The sequence below is a fragment of the Curcuma longa genome, chromosome 20 (genome assembly GCF_044706935.1).
Source record: "Curcuma longa cultivar G26 ecotype Majalengka, Jawa Barat chromosome 20, ITB_CL_G26_1.1, whole genome shotgun sequence".
Lineage (NCBI taxonomy): Eukaryota > Viridiplantae > Streptophyta > Magnoliopsida > Zingiberales > Zingiberaceae > Curcuma > Curcuma longa.
The window spans coordinates 8,573,219-8,596,065 of record NC_133880.1 but is presented as its reverse complement, the minus strand read 5'-3'; the positions used below and the strand labels follow the sequence as shown (position 1 = coordinate 8,596,065).

Here is a 22,847-nt window from a genome sequence, read left to right as displayed (position 1 = left end):
CTTTTGTCGAATCATCTGGTCATAATATACCACGTATTACAAGCATCCAAGAGCTAAACTTCATAGTGGCTAGAGACATACAGCTATATGATTTGAGGATCTGAAACCGCAAATGGATCTTGTAGTAGTTCACAAGAATTCTGCTCAAAGAGAGGTGTACTATTGTGAGGAAGGGAGAATTTTCAGTTAACTAGAAAATAAAAGATTACAGTTCCCTGTACAAGGTTCGTATAGGATGGGACTTCACTGAGGGTAGTACTGTAGATAGACCAGATTGCAATATGCTTGAAAGATTTGTTCACGCCAGGTAGTTGTAAATCTGGGAATTGTTCTTGTCCCTCTCCAAGTATTCCCTGTCGATAAGGCTTTCTATTCTCTTCTTCAAATCCGCAGGCTTTATTGGAAACTTAAGCTATACGAATGATACAACACAGTGATCAGAATAATAGATGAAAAACAAAAGAAAGGTAAAAATCAAAAGGGCACATCTTATTTTCATTAACATCAAACGAGTATCCCAAAGTATCAAAAAGAAATATCCTATTTTTCATCTCAAAATACTCTTGTTCTAACACTATTGTAGCAATTTTAGCCAAAAGTGTTATTCCTCTAAACAATTTTGATAAAAATTGCTCTACCATCAGTTAAAACTACTCTACTAGTGATTAACACTATATCAATTTGGACAAAACTGCTCTTAGTCGAAATTCAACTTTGTCCCAACTTGTTATAGCAATTTTAATTAAAAGTGTTATAACATGAATCAGTTTTTGTCAAACTCACTCCAAGGAATTTTGGTCAGCCTGCTCCACGTTGAAGCAGTTTTGATCAAAATTGTTCCACCTTATAACAATTTTAATTAAAACCACCACAATAGTGCTGGGAATATAAGGGTATTTTTGAAATGAAAAGTAGGATGGAGCGCCCTTTTTGATATTTTTTTCAACACATAGCGTCCTTTTGACAATAATGAAAATAAAGGGCCCCCTTTTCATTCTCGCACAAAAAAGAACGACTGTCAGTTACCTGCTGAAAGAGTTCAGTAATTAGCAATGTGTGACTAAGTACTTTCCTTGTCTTCATAATGCGAACAATAGCTGCATCAACCTGCAAAAGAAAACAGCAGCTACTAATATAAAGAGCAGGTTGAAAGGACATGTAGATCTAGCTTCAGATATCTCCTACCTTCTAACAAGTAAATAAAAACAGAAACGATAGAGTTAAATCATGTCCAAGTTTATCACAAAACTGAAAGGTTCACCAAGGCGAGATGGCACCCAGGTTTCATATGCCATGTTAAATGACCTTTCACACTAACGAATTCTTGCAAACTAGAAACTTTTGCAGAAAGCTACACCAAAACTACCAATTCTAGGATACCTTTTGCATCAGTAAAGCTACATCTTCAGTCCAAGTTACTCCTGGGGAGGTTTATCACTTACCATATTTTTAAACATTATGTTTTTCCCCCTATTTTCTGGATGATTTCCAGTATTGCGCTGCGTGCCTCTGACCAGCAGAAATCCATAGAGGAAAGCTGACTCAATAGAGTAAGCGTTGATGTCTATTTTCGGAAATTTATGATAAAATAAACTTTCAAGTGGTTCTTCTGACCATGGGTGTGGTTAACCTGGTTCCATAAGACTCCAGCGAAGTAGATTAAAGTTACTAGTATTAGTTTAAAAAAATAATTATATTAAACTCAAAACCAAGTGAAATAAAATATATACTACAAATCAGATTATTGGACCGGTTCATTTTTGAATGCTCTAATTCTATTTGCATCATGACCATGGAATTTAGCTGTGGAGAAACAGATTAAAGGCAGTGTGCTACACTTGCAACATGCCCATCATTCTAAATATTCCGAATGGACATTTTGTCAGGCCAAAGCCGTCAAATGACCCACAAGTCACATAACCAAGACTAAAGTCTTCCCAAATGCACTGCATAGGTGCCGAGTCAACTGCTTCTTTTACAAAGAAGAAAAATATTTAAATTATGTTCAGTAAATGGTCGACGGCTCACAACAAATGGACAAGACATGATTATACTTAAAAATTGATGATCCACAAACAACTGGTATTTGAGCCTTCTATATGTCTCCCCCAACTTGATGTTACACGTTCAAACTCATTGAAACCACTCTAAAAAGCATAAAAAATGCATGTCACCAAGAGGATCAGTATACTGTAGTTTTCTTTCACTTCAATTAACGAGCATTTTTTTTTATCAAACATACCCATTTTCCTGTCAGTCTATATGAATTGATACTAAAATTACATAAGTACGGCTTACTATCTAATTACTTCCTTTTATTTCACAGATAAAATTCTGAGATATAAGTTGCTTAGTCAAAGTTAAATAGATAGTTGATTTGTAAATAAAACATACCTGATACTGACGGTCTTGGAATACTCTTTCGGTGGTGCTTGTGTTCTCCTCCACTGTCTCCTTCATTTGGATTGCATTTACCTGGAAAGAAAATGTCGTAGCTCAACCACTTGAATCCGAAAATTTGTGTAATTACACAAATTTTTTACCTTTATGCGATATAATGGAGCATTAAATTCTTCATTGAACACAAAAGAATCCTCATCTTCAATCTCTCTTCCTTTTGGGATCTGTAGAACATAAGAGTTTTTTTGAATAAATAGATGAACATTCAACAACCACATGAGGGTAGATTACCTTCTGTAGCACTCGAACTTTGCCACATGCTAATGATTGTAATGTCCTCCTCAACTCCTTATCATCAATGCCTGTAGAATCTTTAATGTCTTGAAAATTCAGCTTTTGAGTGTCATTGAAAAGCATGAGAACAACTGTCTGAAAACACGAGAATTCAAAAAGAATAAAGAATAATAATACATGTTAACTTACATCAGTTTTAATAGTCAATATGCAGACTTACCTGGAACAATGATACTGACAATTCTTTTTTCCCTTTTGGAAATTCTGCTTTCAGAACACAGTGGCCTAAGGAATTCTGCCACATTAAACGCCTACCATGGTACTTACTCAAATAGAACTCTTTGAATATGTCCTACGATGTACATAGAAATTAAAATGTTTCATATAATAGGACTCACTTAAACAAAATCTGTTGTCACAGCATACCTGATAGACATTTAGCTCATGAGGAAGCCGAATATCCATAGGTGGATATGTGGGCCAATACCTGGAAGAAACAGGAGGAGAAGTCAATGTTAAATAAAGCAAGATAGTCCAGCTCACAGCATGTAAATCTAAAAATTTTGACAGACAATTAAACAGGCAACACACACCCGGTTGTCAGGACATGAACACTCATTTCAATACCAGTTGGAAGCTTTGTCCTAGCTTGGGATGACTGTTTAAAGGAGTCATTTATTTCTTTAGATAACTCGATATCCTGTGTAATTATCAGTGTGAAACAATTACTTGCAAAGCCAAAAACCAACTAATAGAAACTGCCAAAACAAAACTGATGAGACTCTATTAGCAACTTTCTTGATAAATGATAACCTTTCACTTGTCTGACAAGTAAACTTGAAACTGCAATAACCATGATCATATGAAAAATACGTTTACCCAATTTTTATATTTTTATAAAAGCCCAGAAATATTATTTGGTTGAGCAGAATAAGTCTAAGATGACTGGCCTTTACAGGAATTGCTATACAAAATAAAAAGAAACAATGTTACTATTTACTAAAAATTTGAATATAAACGGAATAGATTAACAAAGGGCCACATTTACATACGATACAAATTGGTTAGTGTTGTAGAATTCTGATATGATAAAGCTGAATGGACATTTACGACATGAGTATTCTATCATATTAGTGTGCATGTTATTCCCATGGTTGAGGAAGATAACTAAGCATGACCACAGAATTAGAGTTACTAAAACTGCAGAAATCATTCAATCAGTCATAAAAAATAGCACCAGTATTGCCCTTGTCAAGCAATGGTGGATCTTATAGTCTGAGTGTCAATTATTGCCATTACAAACTTTGCTATATACAAGCACCTTGACTTTCTGCAGATCTTGGGGCTTTATATGTCCTTTCCAGCAAAATGGTTGACCACAAAGTAACACGTGATCATATTTTTGTTCCATTGGATGCACTTTCTAGTGGCCTTCAGAAAAAACATAACACAGAAGTCTCACCCAGCATACAGTCAGTCCTTTAGCTTGGGTGTTTCTGTTGTTGTCTCTGTACTTTTTTCAATCTACAGTTCGCCACATAGACAAACTAGGGTATCACAGAACCTGCCCTGATAAAATGAGTTTTATTACAAACCAGATGCTTCCTGATTAAATTTATATTTTTCATGACCAACCAAATTATATAGATATTAAATAAATTTTGGATCAAATTAAATATTCATCCAGAACTGCAATATAGCTAATTAAGAATTCTCTAGACACTGATGTCAACCTGTAAACCAACCTGAACACACTATAGGTTGGTTCATCTTTTGACAAAATAAGGTTGGTTTAATGTTCAGCTTGAAGTATCAAAACCTTTTACTCCAATTACTGCATCCAAGTATGTCATTCAAGGTTCACAGTCAGCTAAAATTAAGGGGTATTTTCAAACCAATTTAAAATGAAAAATGACATCTCGGAATAATAAAACTTTGATTTATTAGACAAGTAAAAAATATCAGATAATAAATCCACTTACCCAAAACTAGTAACAAGGTAGCACAATATATAAAAAAAAGAATAACTATGTTGTTAAAGGGCAAAAGGACCTGTGTAAATATATAGGGAGTCAAGGAATGATGGGTAATATTCTATATACGTTATAATACATATATAAGATAGAGGGGTGACAACTTAGGGTTCCTTATGGAATAATTGCCCCCTAATAACAACAATGTATTAGAGTTGTGCTGATTCAGAAATAGTTTCTCTGATCATCTCATTCCCGGTTAGTTTCCTTTCCTGTTGCTATTCATCTCAGTCGCATTGCCTTAAGCTCACTGCCCATCTGAGCATCGGGCTTCGTTCTGTGTTTGCCTCACGTTGCTTGATGTGTGTACTCGAGTCTAAACATACTTTGGAACTTTCCATGTCACCACCTTCATCTGTGAGCGCAAGAGGCAACCACAAGCTATTTCTTGTGTGCATCATTCTGCACATCCCACAGTGTTATTGGAGAGCCAAAACCAGAGCTCTTCTCAATTTGGTATTGCATCCTGATCAAAGCAGAAAACCAGTCGCCCACCCTCTTTGCTCCCCTCTCTCTCTCATCCTAGTACAAGGCTATTATTAACATAGACTGATCAGTTGCAAGGGCGAAACCCCTTGTTCAGGATGTCACACAGCTTCACAGAAACCCACAACCACCACAGCCACTCAGGCCTTGCAAGTCCAACAGCAGCTCAAGTGCGAGCAACAACTTCTCCTTCCTTGATGTTAGATGTTTGCCTCCATGAGCTCCCTTTGATTGAGAATTGGTCTTTGCAGCTGTCACCACCGCCAGAGTTCAAATTCTGTCCCAATCATGGTCTTCAAGACCTGTAAATTTAGAACCCACCAATTCACTAGTCCGATAGCCAACCCAGCCCACGTCTATAGTAAGTTTTCTTTTCCAGAATGGGTTGGACTTAGCCCAAGCCTATTACCTGCTTCACAATGATTCAGTCTAAATATTTGGCTAGACCCAGTGTCGCTAACTAGCACAAAGACAAAAGATGATAAAGAGTAGGGGTGGACTATTTGGCATGCCAAGACCACTTCTAGTCATCCATTTTCCATCATAACTAGTTAGATACTTCATTGCCAGCTCAGCCCTACTGCCTGTTTATCCCGTTCCTCAGGTTCTCTCCTTGGATCCTAAACTCAAAAGCCTCTAACAAAATCTTTGATAGCATATCATCTTTCTCTTCTTGCACCACCTACACACTCTACCAATGTCATGATAATCAGTGGGTTTTACCCATCAATTGAAGCCTAGCCACTGGAGATATTCTCTTGTCACACATGTTACACCTATCTTCAGGATTTTATATCCTTGAGTTTCCATTTAATTTATTGTCTATCAATAAACTTACTAGATTGTTGATTTGTTTTATCACTTTTGATGCTACTTCTATTCTATTTAAGATTTGAGAATAGGCGCTAATTGGCATAGAGAATCAGTATCGTAGATTGTTCCAAATGGATGTGACTCCCTTGTCTTGGGCTCTTTTGGCTTCACCGTGTGCTTCTATACGCATTGCTTTAGTTCATTTAGATGTTTAGGATTCAAGTTGAGTGCAAAGACAAAATATAAAGTCATGACCTTAGCAACATGCGAGCCCATTTGGCTCAAGCATATAATAACCAAGATAGAATATGACTCTACAAAGCCTATGAAGTTTTTCTATAATAATCAAATTGTTTTATATATATATATATATATATATATATATATATATATATAGCCTTGAATCATGAGAGGATAAAGCATATAAATTTTTTAATTAATTGCCACTTCACTAGAGAAAAAGTTTGATATGATGAGATTATTATCTCTTTTGATCTAATGATTTGTTTAGTAGATTTGTTGACCAAAACATTAAGAGGGGTATAAAGTTGAATATATTTATAATAAGTTTGGGTTTTACAATATATCTGAACCTGTTTGAGGGAGAGTGTTATGGGCAAAGAACCCACATGTAAATATGTAAATGGTAAAGAGCCACTTGTAATTTTTTATATTGTCATAAATATATAAGGAAACAAGGAGCTACCAAGGGTTATAGAATAATTCCCCCAATCTCAATAGTACCAAAAATGAGCACATAATAAGAATAAAATTCCTCCAGCTGGTAACCTAAAATCACCATCGTAAAATAAATCAAGATAGTCATTAGTGACCACAACTATCAATATTTGAGACACATCGCACATGCCCAGGCTAGTACTATATTATAAAGTAGGAACTAAATCCATACTTAGATTACCAAGACAAATATCATAAGGATCAACAAAAATCATGATATATATTTGCTCACGATTTAGGGTTTAAGACAACATCCAGTAAACTATCAAATAGATGAAAAGGGCGAGTAAGAAGTCAGAGCATGTAAATGATATCAAAGTGAATATGCTCTTATGGTGTGAACTTGGCCATCATATTTTTCATCAGCTGATTGACCATGCCTAGACCTAAGAAGCAGTTTTATTCAAGGTTAACAAAATAAAGAAGATCAAATTCATACAATTTCTTTTTGTTTGTCAAATCAAATTGTCTCTCCTACTTAATACATATTGATAAAAGTAACAAAATAGGACCTCGAATCCACAGCCATTCCCACGACAATTGATGGCCCATGGTTGTAATAGGGAAGAGGACTTATCAACTAAGGCATGTGATGATAGTCATCAACTATCCATAAAGACACCCATGGTTTTAAGGATCTTCAACTGACAAAGAGGATCTTCAACAATAACAACAACCAAGTTTTATCCCACTAGGTGGATAGGTGGAGATCTTTCTACGTCATTGACCTCTATCCCCTATTATATTATCATCTATATTTAAATAAATTTTATCTTATTTTATCGTGACTAACCAAGTCTTTTTGGTCTTCCTCTTTCTCATTTGAAGTGTATATTTGTCATAGTTCCACATCGCTTAACTGAAGTATTTATTGGTCATCTAAGTACATGTCTGTACAATCTTAAATGTATCTCCCAAAGTTTTCCTTCAATAGGTGCAATTTCGACTCTCTCTAATGTTCTCATTTCTTATCCTGTCCATCCTCTTATATCTACACATCCACTTTAACATTCTAATATTTACAATTTTCATTTTCTGCTCATGTGCTCGAGTCATAGATATAACATGATAGGTTTAACCGACATTTTGTAGAACTTCTCTTTAAATTTTAGAGATACTTTACACAAAAAACACTGACACTTTCCTCCAAGATTCGAATTTAACATTTACTGTTTCATGAGGCTTATTTTAACTATTAAAATAATATCATCTTCAAAACAACATGCATCACGGTATTGTATCTTGGATATATCCAGTGAGTGCGCCCATGTTTAATGTAAATACAAGATTTTCCAATCAATAACTGAAAAAGTGGATTTACAATTTCAATACAACAGTGGTCATCAACTACCATTTCGTTCTATTTTTGTTAATTTGAACAAAAACAGTTAGGTGACTACTCTCTTACGGGGCCTATTGTGAGGCTACCTAAATGGTATACACCCATTAATGTTTGCATGTTTGCATTATTCTGAAAATGCATGAGATGTGTAGGTTGATTGACATGAATTTTGCATAGGTTGATATACCTTTTTTTCTTTTGTGGACTTACGGATTACATAGTTTGATTAGTGCACTTTGGTAGACGTGTAATCTATTCTAATCAATATAAATAAATATTAATCTTTCTTTCTTAATTCAATCAGCATATGCGTCTGCATATGGCCAAGATATAGCATGCATTATGAAGTGGATCGACTTGTATTAATTGCATTGGATTTCTAAAACCTTGATTTTTTTTTTGTTATAACTATCAAACACATACTTGCATAGAATGTTCTAGCATTCAGAATCAAATTTCAAACAAGTAAATTCATTAAACAATTATGGTACCTTAAACATTCCCTCCAATTTATTTGTAAATTGACTGCCACACTCAGTTTTAAGCTGAAAAAACAAGACAGTGTTAGAGAAATTGCATATATATAAGTCTTTGGACAAATTCTTGCAACCATTTTTACGAATAATTCTGATTACTTTTGTGATCATCGACTTCTCAGCATCAATTGATGCACTCTTTCCCAACAATAATCTTTTTGCAAGGTCTTTCTTGTAAAATGCCTCAAATACATCTTTTCCCTGAACCAACAGATGAAAAAGAAGAATCCATACTAAGCTAATTTAATATTTGCTAATAAAACATATTACTAACATGAACCAAATATGCAAAGCTTACTTGTATAAATCTGAACAGCACCAAAACTTTGTCAAGTATACTCTCTAATTCTTCTTCAGATGTACCCTTGTTGCCAGCACGAAGCTTCTCATCCACAAACTTGGCAATCAATTCAGCTGGTCTATTCTGTTTATTACAAGGGCAAATAAATATAGCACAAATCAACAATCTCAACAAATGGTGAAGATTCTGACACATACAAAAAGTATGTGATGAATTCACTAATGAGTAATAACAAAAATATGGCTCATAATAAAAAATTAAAAATAGACAACAACATGCTTAACAAAATATTTAAGTTCACATCTACTATATAATATTTCAAAATTATTACCATAAGTTTCTAATATAAAAAAATTTACAACCATCACATAAAATAGGAATATATTCAAATTCAATAGATCTAATATAAAAAGATAAAAATGGGAAAAAGTAAACAAATAGATACCCTTCCATAGATTATTTATATGAAAACTTCCCAAATTAATGATCCTTAGGAGAATTTTAGTTAAGCATATCATTATACTCATCAGAAAGATTCACCACCATCACACCCCTTATTGTTCTCATTATTTAATATTATATTGGATGAACCCTAATTTGAGTGAAGCACATTTTTATTTGTTACAGTTGACTTAATAAATTGAAATTGTTGTCATCTATCTAGCACTTTTTATTCGTTCAATAAATCAAAATTGATTTCATCTATCAACTCAACTGCAAATGCGGTCTGCAAAATAGCCTTCATTGGTAGTATTGACTGCCTATACCATATATTGCCCACATGTAATGCACTACCATTTTCACCTACGCGGACATACTAACAACTTTTTTTGAATCAAGCCAACAATGAAGACACCAAAAAAGACAATGTTCAATAGAAACGAATGGTTGTTATGAAAAAATGCCTGAAAGAATGGAGCTTTTCCAATTCACACCAGACTAAATTAAACTATATTGGCTCTTAATATAGTTTGTCTGACTTGGGATTCACCCTTTGAAAGATTTATTAGCTATGCTCTAGGTTCTGATAAACTTGTAAGAGGATTTAGAACACAGTAAATTGATTTTTAACAAATGTGTTAGGGGTTCTGAATTCCATGCTAGAAAATGGGTTATTTCAGAACTTTTTTATCCATCATCAGCTTGAGATTTTAGTTTATGAAAAAGTTGAAGTTATTTTAAAAATTATTTAAGCGGCAATAGTAAAGATGATGATAGATAAGCTGCTTGATTCTGAATTCAGACGCAAATGGACAAGAAGAGATCTACATAAAAAACAGTATATCCTTGAGTTGATCATTTTTTCCCCTGTATTATACTACTCCCCTTTATCTCACACTTTTACAAAATCTGGTTGTACTAAGAGAATTCTCCTGTAAAAGTTGACATGAGCAGCTTCTTTAACAAAGCTCACAGCAGCTGCTAAGGCAATATTGACACAGTTATATATAGGAATCTTTAGTAGAGGGACAAAAAGGGAAAAGCAGAAGTAGAATACACTGTTATTACCCCACCCAGATTCTCATTGGGCAATAATATATATATATAAATAGTAGTCCACTGTACAACAGTATGTTCCCCATAGTCAAGTTTGATGACATCAAAACACTTTAAAAGCATTAAAGAAGATATTGCTTTTAGGGATTGTTTGTAGCACAAAGTCCACCAGGGGAAGCAGATAAAGCATTAGATAGATTCTGGTTGACTAAATTATCTTCGTAATATAAAACAAATCAAATTATATGAAGATGTACGTATACACTTGGATCATAGCTTTTCTCGTCTTGTACCTAGAAACGACACACATTCTTTATGATAGCAGAGGACCTCCATATTACTCTAATATGGTCATTCTTTATACCTAGAATACAAAATAAACCTCCTACATAGTTGCTCAAATTTGTCGTAAGTCAAGAATATAAGAAACTGGCATCAAATATATGTGCCATGCTGCAAAAAAGAATGGTTTAAAGTTGTATTGCAGAACTATTTTATTTCCTCTCGTTACATCAAATAGATTGTATAAGCTAACAAAAGAGTTGCCTAACCCTGTTAATTACGAAGGATGTCTGAATTCTAGAGAATAATTACTTCAGAAAACCATGAATACATGCTGAATGAGAAAAAAGGATCACCATATGATCCAATTTGAAACTATCATGCAGCACTTTATACTTAATATTGTAATACTACTAAGAAAACTGATGAACAACGAGGCAAGCAAATCAGCTGAAGAAAGAAAGCAACTCAATATATTTTACATCTGCACCCATTTTTGGGTCTTCAATATTCACTCCAAGCCAAGGTTTCAAATCTTATTTCCAATTGGGATTTTGGTTCCTGACTGGAACAAGAAGGTGTGGTGCTAGTGTCATGTCAGGCATATAGACATACCATGGCAAAGGCACCAATGAAGCGAAGAACTGGGAGTGAGAAGCTTCGTATTTAGAAAATCTGAGCCTTACTTCTACACACCAACATGCCATGTTTCCACAAGGCTTCTGCGATAGGAAGAACACGAAGCTTCTTCTGTGACAAGATGAACACAAGACCTCTTTTGCGATACAAAGAGAACTTTAGGATGTCAAGGAAGACGTACCAACACACTGTGCCAGTGACCCATGTTCATTTCTTTGTGAAAACAGGAGGAAGGTACAACACAGACAGAAGTTCAGAACTCTCAGTGACCTGGCTAAACACTTAACTACCTCAGAACCCTGGCACAAATCCTTGCTAACTTTGCCTGTCACAATAGCTGTGCCACGACATCAAGGATGTTCATTGTGTTGGTTGGCAGACAGAACATTATGTTTCATTCATGTCGACCAACATAGAACGAACTCTAGGCATTAGGAGATCATAGAGTATGCAAATATCATCAACTTTTAGGCATTCAAGACATAATCCTAGCAATTTTTAGGCATTTAAGACAATCTTAGCAAGATAAAACATTCACATATTGCAATCAGGATATTATGTAGTATATACCTGACGCAGATTAATCAGATGTTCAAATGAATCCTTTATGGTATTAGAGAAAGCTTCATTTTTGAAAAAGCTTTCTTCCAATATCTTGTCTAGAGATGCTTTAAACTCTAAGAGGTAGGAAACCAGATCTTTATCTTTCTCTTCATCCACGATAATAGCTTGCCCAGTACCACGAATATACGAGCTAAGAGCTTGCTTTATTAACTCAAGTGCATTAACCCTCTGAAATAGTGTATACATCCTCTGAAGATCATCAATACGATTGGCTTCCATAAGCATCGTGAATCCCTAGATAATGAGATCCCACCAAAATGAGATAGGCAAACACAATTTTGTGATGTTCAATACATCAAAAGGCATAACCAAGTCACCTTGTCAAGAATTGCAGAAGTATGGTGTTCAAGAAGTTGCTTTTCTGCAGTTGCCACAAGGGGCTTCCTCGTACTTGCATCCAAGTATAACACACATCTTTCATGCTCCTCATGTAACCTCAACTGGAATTTTGTAAAGGAGATTCAGAATATAGTTTTAAAAAATCAAACATGAAAACTAGCATAGATATATCGTACGCAAACCAATGGCAGGAAGGATCTTACATCAACATGTTTCAAATAATCTGGAACATCTGACAGTTGCATATATTTCACACCTTCAGAGGCATAAAATTCAGAAGTGCCTTGAAGAAATGGTTTCTCAAAGCTGTCCGTGTAAATTCCTAATGCGGTGAACATCTTTAAAAGATGACTTAGGATAGTCCTATCAATAGCTTCACCTTGCCTGACAAGGAACAAATAATTTCAAATGAAAATAACAACACTGAAGAAACATCCACTTAGTTAAAAAGTACTCTATGAACATTAGAAAAGAGCCTTGTTTGATATCAGTTGTGATGTCCAAACACAGAAATTTTGTTCGATTTAGTCCATTCTTAGACGATCAACCCAGGAAAGTTCATATAAGCTAAAAAAACACCATGTTAGCATACTGTTAACTAGGCTGGTTAGTTGACAAACTATACCAAAACCTTGGGCTGGTAAGAAAATGACCAATCCATACATTTTATAATGTTAACTTAGTAGGCGAGTAGAGGCTTAACTCAATATGCAGGCCTAACTCAATTTAACTAGAGGATTATTAGTGAGACAGGTAGAAGCTCAAACATAGGACCTCCTGGTGCTCTAATACTATGTTAAGTTGGATTGACTAACTACTTTTCTAATGTATTTGAAAAACAAAATCTGTAATACTATGTCTCAAACATGAAGTAATGTAACAGACATTCACTAACATGAGCAATCTTTTATATTTGCTTACTTTCAAAGTTGAATGTAGTAAAGAAAACAATCAAGAAATTGATATGGTGCATTGGTCTAACTCATACAATTACTCAAAACAATGGTAAAGAAATTGAGAAAATATTGGAAGTACCTAAGATAGAGAGTTATAGCATAACATATACCATATCACTCTCAAATCATCCACATTTTTTATTCCATGTTTGGCCCTCATATGTTCATAACTTGTTGGTTAACAAATCAATTCAGTAACATGTATTTCACATATGCTAGTACCTCATAATGCTTAGAGAAAGCCTCAGAGAAGTTAAAAAAGAATCAACAGTGAACATGGATTTTAAGGGTATTAGACATAGAGGTTTGAAAAAAAAAATAGTTTGATGCACGAATCTCTCGCCGATGTGAGGTCCCAAGGAAGGATCAAACCACATTGAATTTATTGTATACAGTCTTATTTTGTATCGCAAGAGGTTGTTTATGCGATTCGAACTTGTGACCACGAGGTTGCATAGCAATAACTTTATAGTTGCGCCAAAATTCCCCTTCTGACATAGAGGTTTGAAGTAAAACAAAATTTCTAGGTGTTTAGGATCGTTATAAATTGAAGCCTTTTGAAGGATAATGAAGCAATGCATCAACAATAAGTGTCACATGATTCAGGGTGACAACCCAATCTCTCTATATTCCCAGTCATCATGAGAACACCAAGTTAATAAACTCAAGAGTACTACTAGGAAATACTCAAGGTCAAGTTAAAATTTTCACTAAATATGCACATGCATAAAATGGCTCTAACTCTACATGATCTAAAACACCCCTAAACCTTAAGCTCTAATACCATATTGCCACACCCTGCATGAGCTAGACTTGTCGTGAAGCTAGCTTCGTTCGCCGTACGTGAACTACAATAATGCCAGAGCAATATATATACAAAGCTAACTAAACTAACTAAATGCATACCTATAAATAAAATTCATCAATACTATGCATAAAACTCAACTAATAACCTAGAGATCAAAAAGTTCAGAAGTGAGCATAAAAATGCAAAGTGGGTACAAGAAAGAAGTGCATGATGTAAAATATCTCATAACAAAATCCAACGAATAACAAATAATCAATATTACCTTGTTCCACCAATTTAATCTTATTAATCTCATACCACAATTTCTTTTATCTTTGATGGCTTAATCATTTTTCGTATTTTCTCTTTTAAACTCTTACAACTTCTTTTTAATTTCTCAGGGAATCAAACATATATAGATAAATGATATATACGACAAACAATCCACCATCTACTTAATGAAGGATGCATCGTATATATATATGGACGAATGACCTGCAATCCATCAAAAAATGCATCATAATCATATATAAATATATACGGTGAACGATACGCAATCCACCCGACAAAAATGTATCATATATACATAGGGTGAACAACCCACAATCCACCGAATACGAAATACATCATAAATATATATAAAAGTGAATGACCTATAATTCACCCAGTAAAGATGTATCATATATTGATAAAATGAACAATCTACAATCCAACCAATACGAAATACATCATATGTATGCACATATACATACATATATAGAGTAAACGGCTCGCAATCCATCTGAATACATCCCACATAAAATAGGATGAACTACACACAATTCACCCAGTGAGAAAAATATTTTATATATAATAGTCGAAGCCCACACACACACACAAGATTCAAGGGTCCTTTTTGAGCACGGAGCCTATAAATTTTATTTTGTTAATTCAATACAATCTATGACACAACTCTTTTAGAGTGGGAAGCTAAAGCTCTACAATACACGTAGTTACGCAGCTCTTTCAGAGGGTAGAATGTGTAGCTCATCAATGTTATTATATTTTAACTTGTTTATATTTAAATTTTTCAGAGTTTATAAAGTGATTCATATTCCTTTAAAGGGATTTCCTAAGGTTTCCATTTTCTATCAAGCCTGGCATTTTTTTTGTAACAGTGATACATAAGTGTAAAGAAGCAAGAAGATCATAAAAGGGCAAACAAGTCAAAAGATAGGTAACAAAGGCAAGAGTGTAGAGAGGTTTTTAAAAATAAATTAAATACCCAAGAGATTTAGCATTAACCCCAATTTTATTATGCAATATTCTCTTTTGAAATTTCCCCCATTAAAATAATATATTTGGTTAGTCTCAAAATTATGATTTGTCAATTTTAATCATGCACAAGGAAAATATCAAATAGAATTAAGCAAGAAAAAACCCACCACAATTGAAGAAATCTACATCTTCAACAATCACCCTTCATGTTCTCTCAATAACTAGATCCACAAGTTATAAATCAATATAAGTATGGATTCAACTCTACAATGTCAAAACAAAAAGACAAGGACCATCATAAAGGGCTTACCTTATAATCACGCATCTAGAGAACGTAAATTAAATAATTTTCCATATTCTTGAAATTCATATATTACATTATCCCCTAGTAGTGAAAGGATCAATTTAAGATAAATGGAAATGAAGTGCTTTTTCCACCGGGATGGCAGTGGCTTCCAAGAAGGGTAGCAATTGCTTCCATAAAAAATATAGTGGCAGCTACTAGGCGAAATCGCAAGAAAGAGAGGGAGGAGAGCGGACATAAAGAAAACATCTTAGAATAAACCCTAACCCTAGACTCCTTATTTATATTTAAAAATCCTAAACCATGTGAACCAAGAATATAATCAAACCAAACCCAAATTATCTAATTTAGCCTTGGAAACCCTAAACCATATGAACCAATAATTGAACCAAACCCATATCTTCTAATTGGGCTTTGGAAACCCTAAAGCATATAAACCAAAAACATAATCGAACCAAACCCAAATTATCTAATTTGGTTCAACCCTAGCTTTTCCAAACCAGCCCAAATCAAGTCAAGTCTGATTAAATTTTTCCTTGAGGATCATCTCTTAATTAGGCTAATTGTGTTACAAAAAAAGGTAGGTAGGTTTGGGTAAAGATTTAAAGTATCAGTGTATGCTAGAGGTCCTCAGCTGGAATGATATAGTTTAGGTATTACACCATAGATGCTCAACATGCATCTAAGCCTGCCAAGATAATTTCAGATTAGTTTTTCTCCTTTCATTTTCTTCCAATTACTTTCTCTACTTTAAAAAAAACTACAGTAATTAAATAGTTGAATTAAAATTTTGTCGTACCATATGGTGTTGATACTTGACATGGCTCATCAAATGTCAAAGAATCCTGAAATAAATTCAAATGAGCATTTACTCATCTAATCCTTTCCTAATTTTTTTACTTCTAACCATAAAAGTATATTAATTAGATAGTTGAATCAAAAATGAATTTTACTTATTCTTTACTTCAATGTATGTCTGGATGAATTCAGAAGTGTTTACACCTTTAATCTTCTTCCAATTTACCTTGTAAGATTTTAAGAATAAGACTAGATATTAGATAATCAATTGATTTAAAATTTTGCATGGGATAATTAACATGTTGAGCAAATTCAATTCGACATCAGCAAGTCCAACAAAAAGTCAAAAGGCACCACAATTTTCCTTAATATGACCTGCATTCCATTTCTACATTCAAGTGAACATTATGATGATAGCATTCAGTAACAAGTTGATGAATAGTAATAGGCTTTCACAGAGAAAGAAAGGTGGATATTCCACTTGGCAATTACAAGCAAACTCAGAACTCCAATGTCAAGAAACCAGAAACAAAAATGTTGACAGAATCAAGTCATTATCTGAATTATTTTTTTGGAAAACCTAAAAGGAAGAAATTGTTTTTCTCAACATACCTTTCCTTTTCAATCAATCTCAGAAGTCCTGTGACAGCTTTGTGCTCTATTTCCTGAGATGATGTGAGATGCTTCCTGAACAGCTGCAAACCCATGTCCCACAATGAGCAGACATTTGGATTTTGCATAACATATGTTCTATCAAGTACTAAAGCAATGCCACGTATAGTCAACATCTGGTCACAGAAGTCCTGCCAGCATTTCTCTACCAATGACAAAAATACCACCAAGTCAGGACTCTGACCAACCAATGATGACAATGCCGTAGAAATATGCATTTCGCATTCCTCCTTTATTCGTTGGTAAAGGCTCCCCCCATCTTATGCAAGCAAAGATTGCTAACAGCCTACAGAGTGCCAGAAATAAATCACATGTCATTCTAGCAGGAAAGGAAACTAAAACTGTATCCAGAAAGACAAAAAATAATAATCAGGAAAACCACCTGATAGAGTTTTTCACAGTCGCAAGGATCTGGTTTCTTCAAAAATATAGCAGTAATAGCAGACTTCAATGTTGCCCATGTGTCCTCCTCAAAATTTGTGGGAAGTGAAGGTTTAACTAAAAAACATGAAAATGCAAGCAATAACAAAGTGCTGTTCTGAGAACAAAAACTTCTGAGAGTTTTCATGGAAAACATTCTAAATCAGTATAAATTATTAAAATTGACAAAAGCATCTTCAACTGTTAACCACAGTAACCTGGTTGGCACTTCACAGAAAAGAGCTTTTGGCCATTATTCAAACAAAAGGCAATTCCTTATAAAATTTACCAGCCTCCAAAAAAAGTTGATGGCCAGTAAATGTCATATATTTCTCATATTCAGATTACTTACAAACCAATGGCATAGCCAATTGACTGTGTTGATTTTTTTTTTAAGAGAGAGACAATGTCTTCTGCAAAAGAGAACATACTTTCAGTACCTAGGTATCTTCAGATGCTTTGATCTGAAAATGTCAAAGGTATAAGACACTATTGAGAAAAGTTCTCAAATTGAGAGGGAAAAGAAACCATAATATAATGTGGTACTTTTGTGATTGCTCTCATCTTTTCAACTTTCCAATTTAAATATGGTATCACCTGACATTTCTATATGAATTCACAATTTTTACATTGCTATTGATATAATCTCTTGACATTTTAGTCAATCCACTCTAGATTCCCTCAAAATATTATCCTCTATAGTTTGCTTCAATAATGTTATAACAGTGAATTTTATTGTTTTATATTGTTTATTCCACTAGAAGGGGAGCTTTGATGCAACGGGAAAGTTGTTGTTGTATGACTTTGTGGTCACGGATTCGAGTCATAGAAACAACCTCTTGCAATGCAAGGTAAGATTGCGTACAATAGACATAATGCGGTCTAACCCTTCCTCGAGACACCGCATTAGCAGGAGCTTCAAGCACCAGACTACCCTTTATATTGTTTATTCCACTAAATTGTTACAATCTTCTTGCAAGAATGGATATTTGATGACTTGGTCACACTATTCATAAGAAGTCTGACACCTCAAATATTTGAAAATTGATTTAGTTGAAGTTGTATGCAGGTTATAATTGAATGAACTTAGTTAAATTTGTAACTGTTGATAATAGTTTATAGTTATTTTTTCTCTGTAGCTTAATGATAAGCCATCTTCCTTTTCTGTGAATATCGGTAGAACAAATGTAAGAATTTTCCGAATATATAAGTTACAACTTCTAAGCGGCTATACAAGCAAAATGTCAAGTATCACCTATGACACTCTTATATAAATCTCAACATATTATGTGGCACACCCATATCACTTGATATGGAATAAGGATTAAATGTATTGTACAACCAACGATACTTTAAAATTACAGTTGTTTTTGAATTAAAAAATAAGTGTACCAGAATTTAGTATGACAGGTGAGAATGCTAAAGATGGAGTTGCAAGGTTATCAAGAAAGATAGGAGTAACTTAATACATACCAAATCATTGTGTTAAATTATGTGTTAAATTATGCTCCATACTTTATAAGGACTTGGTTGTTGTTGTTGTTGTTGTTGTATGGTTTCTTCTGCCTCTAGTCAATTCAAATTTTCTCCTCAACCCTTAGATTCATCTCCTTTCCTTGACTGAGATCTTCCCTAATCTTGTTCTCAATTTATCATCTTTCCTTTCTCATGTATATTCAAGGGTGAACCGGATACCATCCCTAACTCTCTTATTTGTATGTCTTCTCTAAGAACAAGATAAGGATTACCTTAGTTTGCCAATTACAAAGTAATTACTTGATGGTCATGGTAGAGCCCTAACTATCCCACAAGGACAATAACAAGATCAATTGGCATCACAACATAGAACCTAATCTCCATTGGATTCAACTATTTTGTAAGTGGGTTGATTTCACTGACGAGATCTGCAAGAAAAGCACCTTAAACCATCTTTTAGAACAAATGAGTGACATGCCAAACATACCTTATCCAAAGGGGATGAGTTCTCATATATACTCTAACAGGGGGTTCATCAGACTCAGTATAGTTCTCCTTGTTGTAGGAAATATTACAGGGGAGCAATAGTTCAACAACTCCAAGTGCTTGTCTATCAAGGGGTCTCAATTTCCTCCATCATTAAATTGGCTTTTGCTTAATAGAGACGAGTCTAATTTCTTCATCACTTTGCAAATTTGAGAAACGGAAGTTGTTATGGTTGAATTTGTTGATCCTCACCTTCTTTCTTCTTCTATGTTGCTCCTACTCTTCCTTAGTAACGCTCTTACACTAGTTTTAGGATCATTGTGCAACTTGAATGTGATAGTTCAATGCCATTGGTTGTTAGATACACAATCACCAATTACATGAAATGGAAGTGAGAAACAAAGAACAAGAAAAAGAGGAAGGCACAAAAAGAATGCAGAAAAAAGGATTGAGCAAACGATTGATTTTAATGCAGTCCAATGAGCTTCCCCATGTTCATGTCCACACAGATACAACAAACCCAAATACAGGAGATTATAGTTTAATGATAGTAATAAAAAAATAAGGATAAAAAAGGATGGATTTTAAAATTTTAGTGATGAAAAAAAAATACTATTCTCCCAGGGTGACTTGATCACTTGACAATGGTATTGAAAGCTTAAGGACCAAAGACTTTTTAGAGTTAAATGAGTCAATTAGGTTTTAATCCCTTAATCTCTCAAGAATTATGAAAATTTAAATAGAATAGCCCAAAAACTCAAAATGATTAAAAAAACAATAGTGATGATTTAAAGGGCTGATGTAGACTCAATTGAATAAAATATAATCATTTGTAAACTTTTAAAAGGTAAATTTGTCAATTGACTGCCTGATTGATTGACAAATGAGCGAAGTCAATGAGTGACCAAATGGCAAAAACTCAAACAATGAGTTTCAATTTTAGAATTTTGCTTCCATAAATTCTAGTACGTGTTCTAAAGGTTTGTGCTAAGCTTCCAAAGATTAAAAGTGTTCCCAATTTGGTAATTGGTTCAGATGGGAATTTGAATCACAAAAGCACTTAACTTACATTAAAATATAAATAATATTACATCGTCATGACTATGGTGTCTTTTTGAATTGGTTGAAGTAATATTTTACAATCTTTAGATATTCTCCAAGTCTCCAACAAATACACCTCAAGTATGAATTATTAGTTTACCTTAATTTTCATCAAAACCAAATATCAAGACATGAACACTTTGGTCTAATACATTGCATTCCTCTACAAAGAAGTGCTACATGAAATGGCTTTACACTTTCTTTTATGAACCAAATAGTCTAGGATTTTAACAAATGCACATATTTATCAGATCAATGTCTCACATATCATATATAAGATTGTTTTGCTTCTGGAGCATCAGATTAGGAACACCAGGTCTTGTTAGTAGGATACCTAGTAGCTAGTTTTGGAATAGCACCGGGTCTGGTTGGATAAGCCTGGTAGATCAGCACCTAGCAAGGTGGATTGAAGATCAGTTAGGTTGGCATTTGCATAGTGAATCAATCAGGATTCAAAGCTCCAATATCCTCCTACGCTTTGAGAGGGAATCAGTGATAACAGAGAGAATTTCAATAAAATCAGGCGATGAATCAGTTTTTTGCCGATAAATGGATAGTTGGTTGTAGGCTAAATTCAAGTCCCAGAAACCAGACAAAGACTATCCAAAGTGCTGTCAAACTATATATAGACGAAAGGCGCATACTTTTGAATGACTTGATGACGAGCTTCTTGGTAGTTGGCGGCTGGGGAGGTGTAGCCTTCTTCCTAGATAGATTGGAAGCGACCCCCGTGATAGAAACAGGAGACGAAGTCCCCGTTTTGAGCTCCTCCTGGTCTACGAGCATCGAGTCTTCCTCCTCCGCAGGTCGTGGAGGCACGTCGGTGTCAAAGCGGCGTTGGAGGCCGTTCTTCTCCTGGTCCAAGGAGCAAGCTGCGACCTGCTGGGATTTAGCCTTCTTCATGGGGTTAGAGCAGTCGGGAGAAATCGGGGTGGTGCTGCAGGATGCTCCGCTACTGTGGTTGCTGTTCGTGGTGGTTCCGCCGCCGGCGCCGCTGCTTCTGCTGCCAGAGAAGGGCCTCTTGTGTTGAGTCATCAATTGATCTCATGCGGAGAAGAGCATGTCGGACGCTAGAGCAATTAGGGGAGATCGAGAAGGAGGAGAAGGGAAGCGAGGGCCTGCGCGAGCAGGAAGACGAGGCGAAGGCGGAGAAGAGACGAGAGCAAGGGGGCAGCGAGCGTTTTATTCGATCCCCTTTTATTGAATGGGATTTGGTTGTGCAAGAGGTCGAGCCATTCGGGTTCGGCCCGGCTCGAGCAACTCGGTTCGGTCCAACAATTGTCAATCCAATCTTGGCTAATCTGTTCTTTTCACTAAGCTACGATCTACTCAAAAGCTAACATACCTACCGTTGCATCAATTATAATCTTAACCATAACATTTGATTCGGAAAGAATGTCTCATCTTGAAAAAAAAATTAGATCATATTCTTATTTACTTGTTTGACTTATAATAAAATTTATTTTCACATACCAATCTTTTTTATAGAAAAAAATACTATAAAAATGTAAGATATATATATATATACAAAAAATACTAGCCTGCGGTCCTTATCCTGCGCTCCCCGTGCGCACCACTCGACCCATTGCCTCTGTTGGCACTCCCGCTTCGCCGTCCGGCCATCGTCGACCGCCGCATCACGCCCGATGGACGCGTCGCTCACCGGCGCACAGCCCCGCATCGGATTTCAGCCGGATAGTGGCCAGAATCCGACAAATTCGACCGCGATTTGGCCGGAAATCGACTGCCAGTGTCAAGCGACCGATTCCGGCCAAACACGGCCGGAATCGGCCGCTCGACACTGGCAGCCGATTCCGACCAAATCGCGATCGATTTCCGACCAAATTTCGGCCGGAGACCGGCCGCGATTTGATCGGAATCGATTGCCAATGCCGAATGCCCGAATTTGCCGGATTCAGGCCATTTTCCGATCGGAATGTGGCGTCGGGCTGTGCGCCGGCGAGCTGCGTGTCCATCGGGCGTGATGCGGCGGCCGACGGTGGCCGGACGACGATGCGGCAGCGGCTGGAGCAGGGCTGGGTCGGATGGGAGCGCACAGGAGCGTACGAGAATGTGTTCGATATTCGTCTACAACTAAATGTGTGAACCGGGCACTTTGACTCACTTCAAGTGCATTTAATCGCAAATACTACATGTATGAGAAGACGCACAAGGGTGTGCCAAATAAAAAGTATGAAATAATAATCTAACATACTCTTATGCGCAACTAAAATTTTTTATTTTATTTTTTTTATGTTTAATACTA

General features: G+C 35.4%; 1 protein-coding gene across 1 annotated transcript; it reads right to left on the bottom strand.

Annotated features, from left to right (window-relative positions):
• Window positions 1-63: 63 nt before the first annotated feature.
• On the bottom strand, window positions 64-21,736 carry LOC141813650 (cullin-4-like). The gene is given in 18 exon segments (XM_074701614.1): window positions 64-412; window positions 1,027-1,107; window positions 2,395-2,475; window positions 2,544-2,624; window positions 2,692-2,829; window positions 2,915-3,046; window positions 3,121-3,181; window positions 3,288-3,394; window positions 8,598-8,651; window positions 8,742-8,843; window positions 8,941-9,066; window positions 11,932-12,219; window positions 12,303-12,425; window positions 12,528-12,708; window positions 17,039-17,354; window positions 17,357-17,384; window positions 17,481-17,596; window positions 21,226-21,736. Coding segments are annotated over 18 exon segments (2,520 nt in total). The 5' UTR covers window positions 21,617-21,736; the 3' UTR covers window positions 64-298.
• Window positions 21,737-22,847: the final 1,111 nt, after the last annotated feature.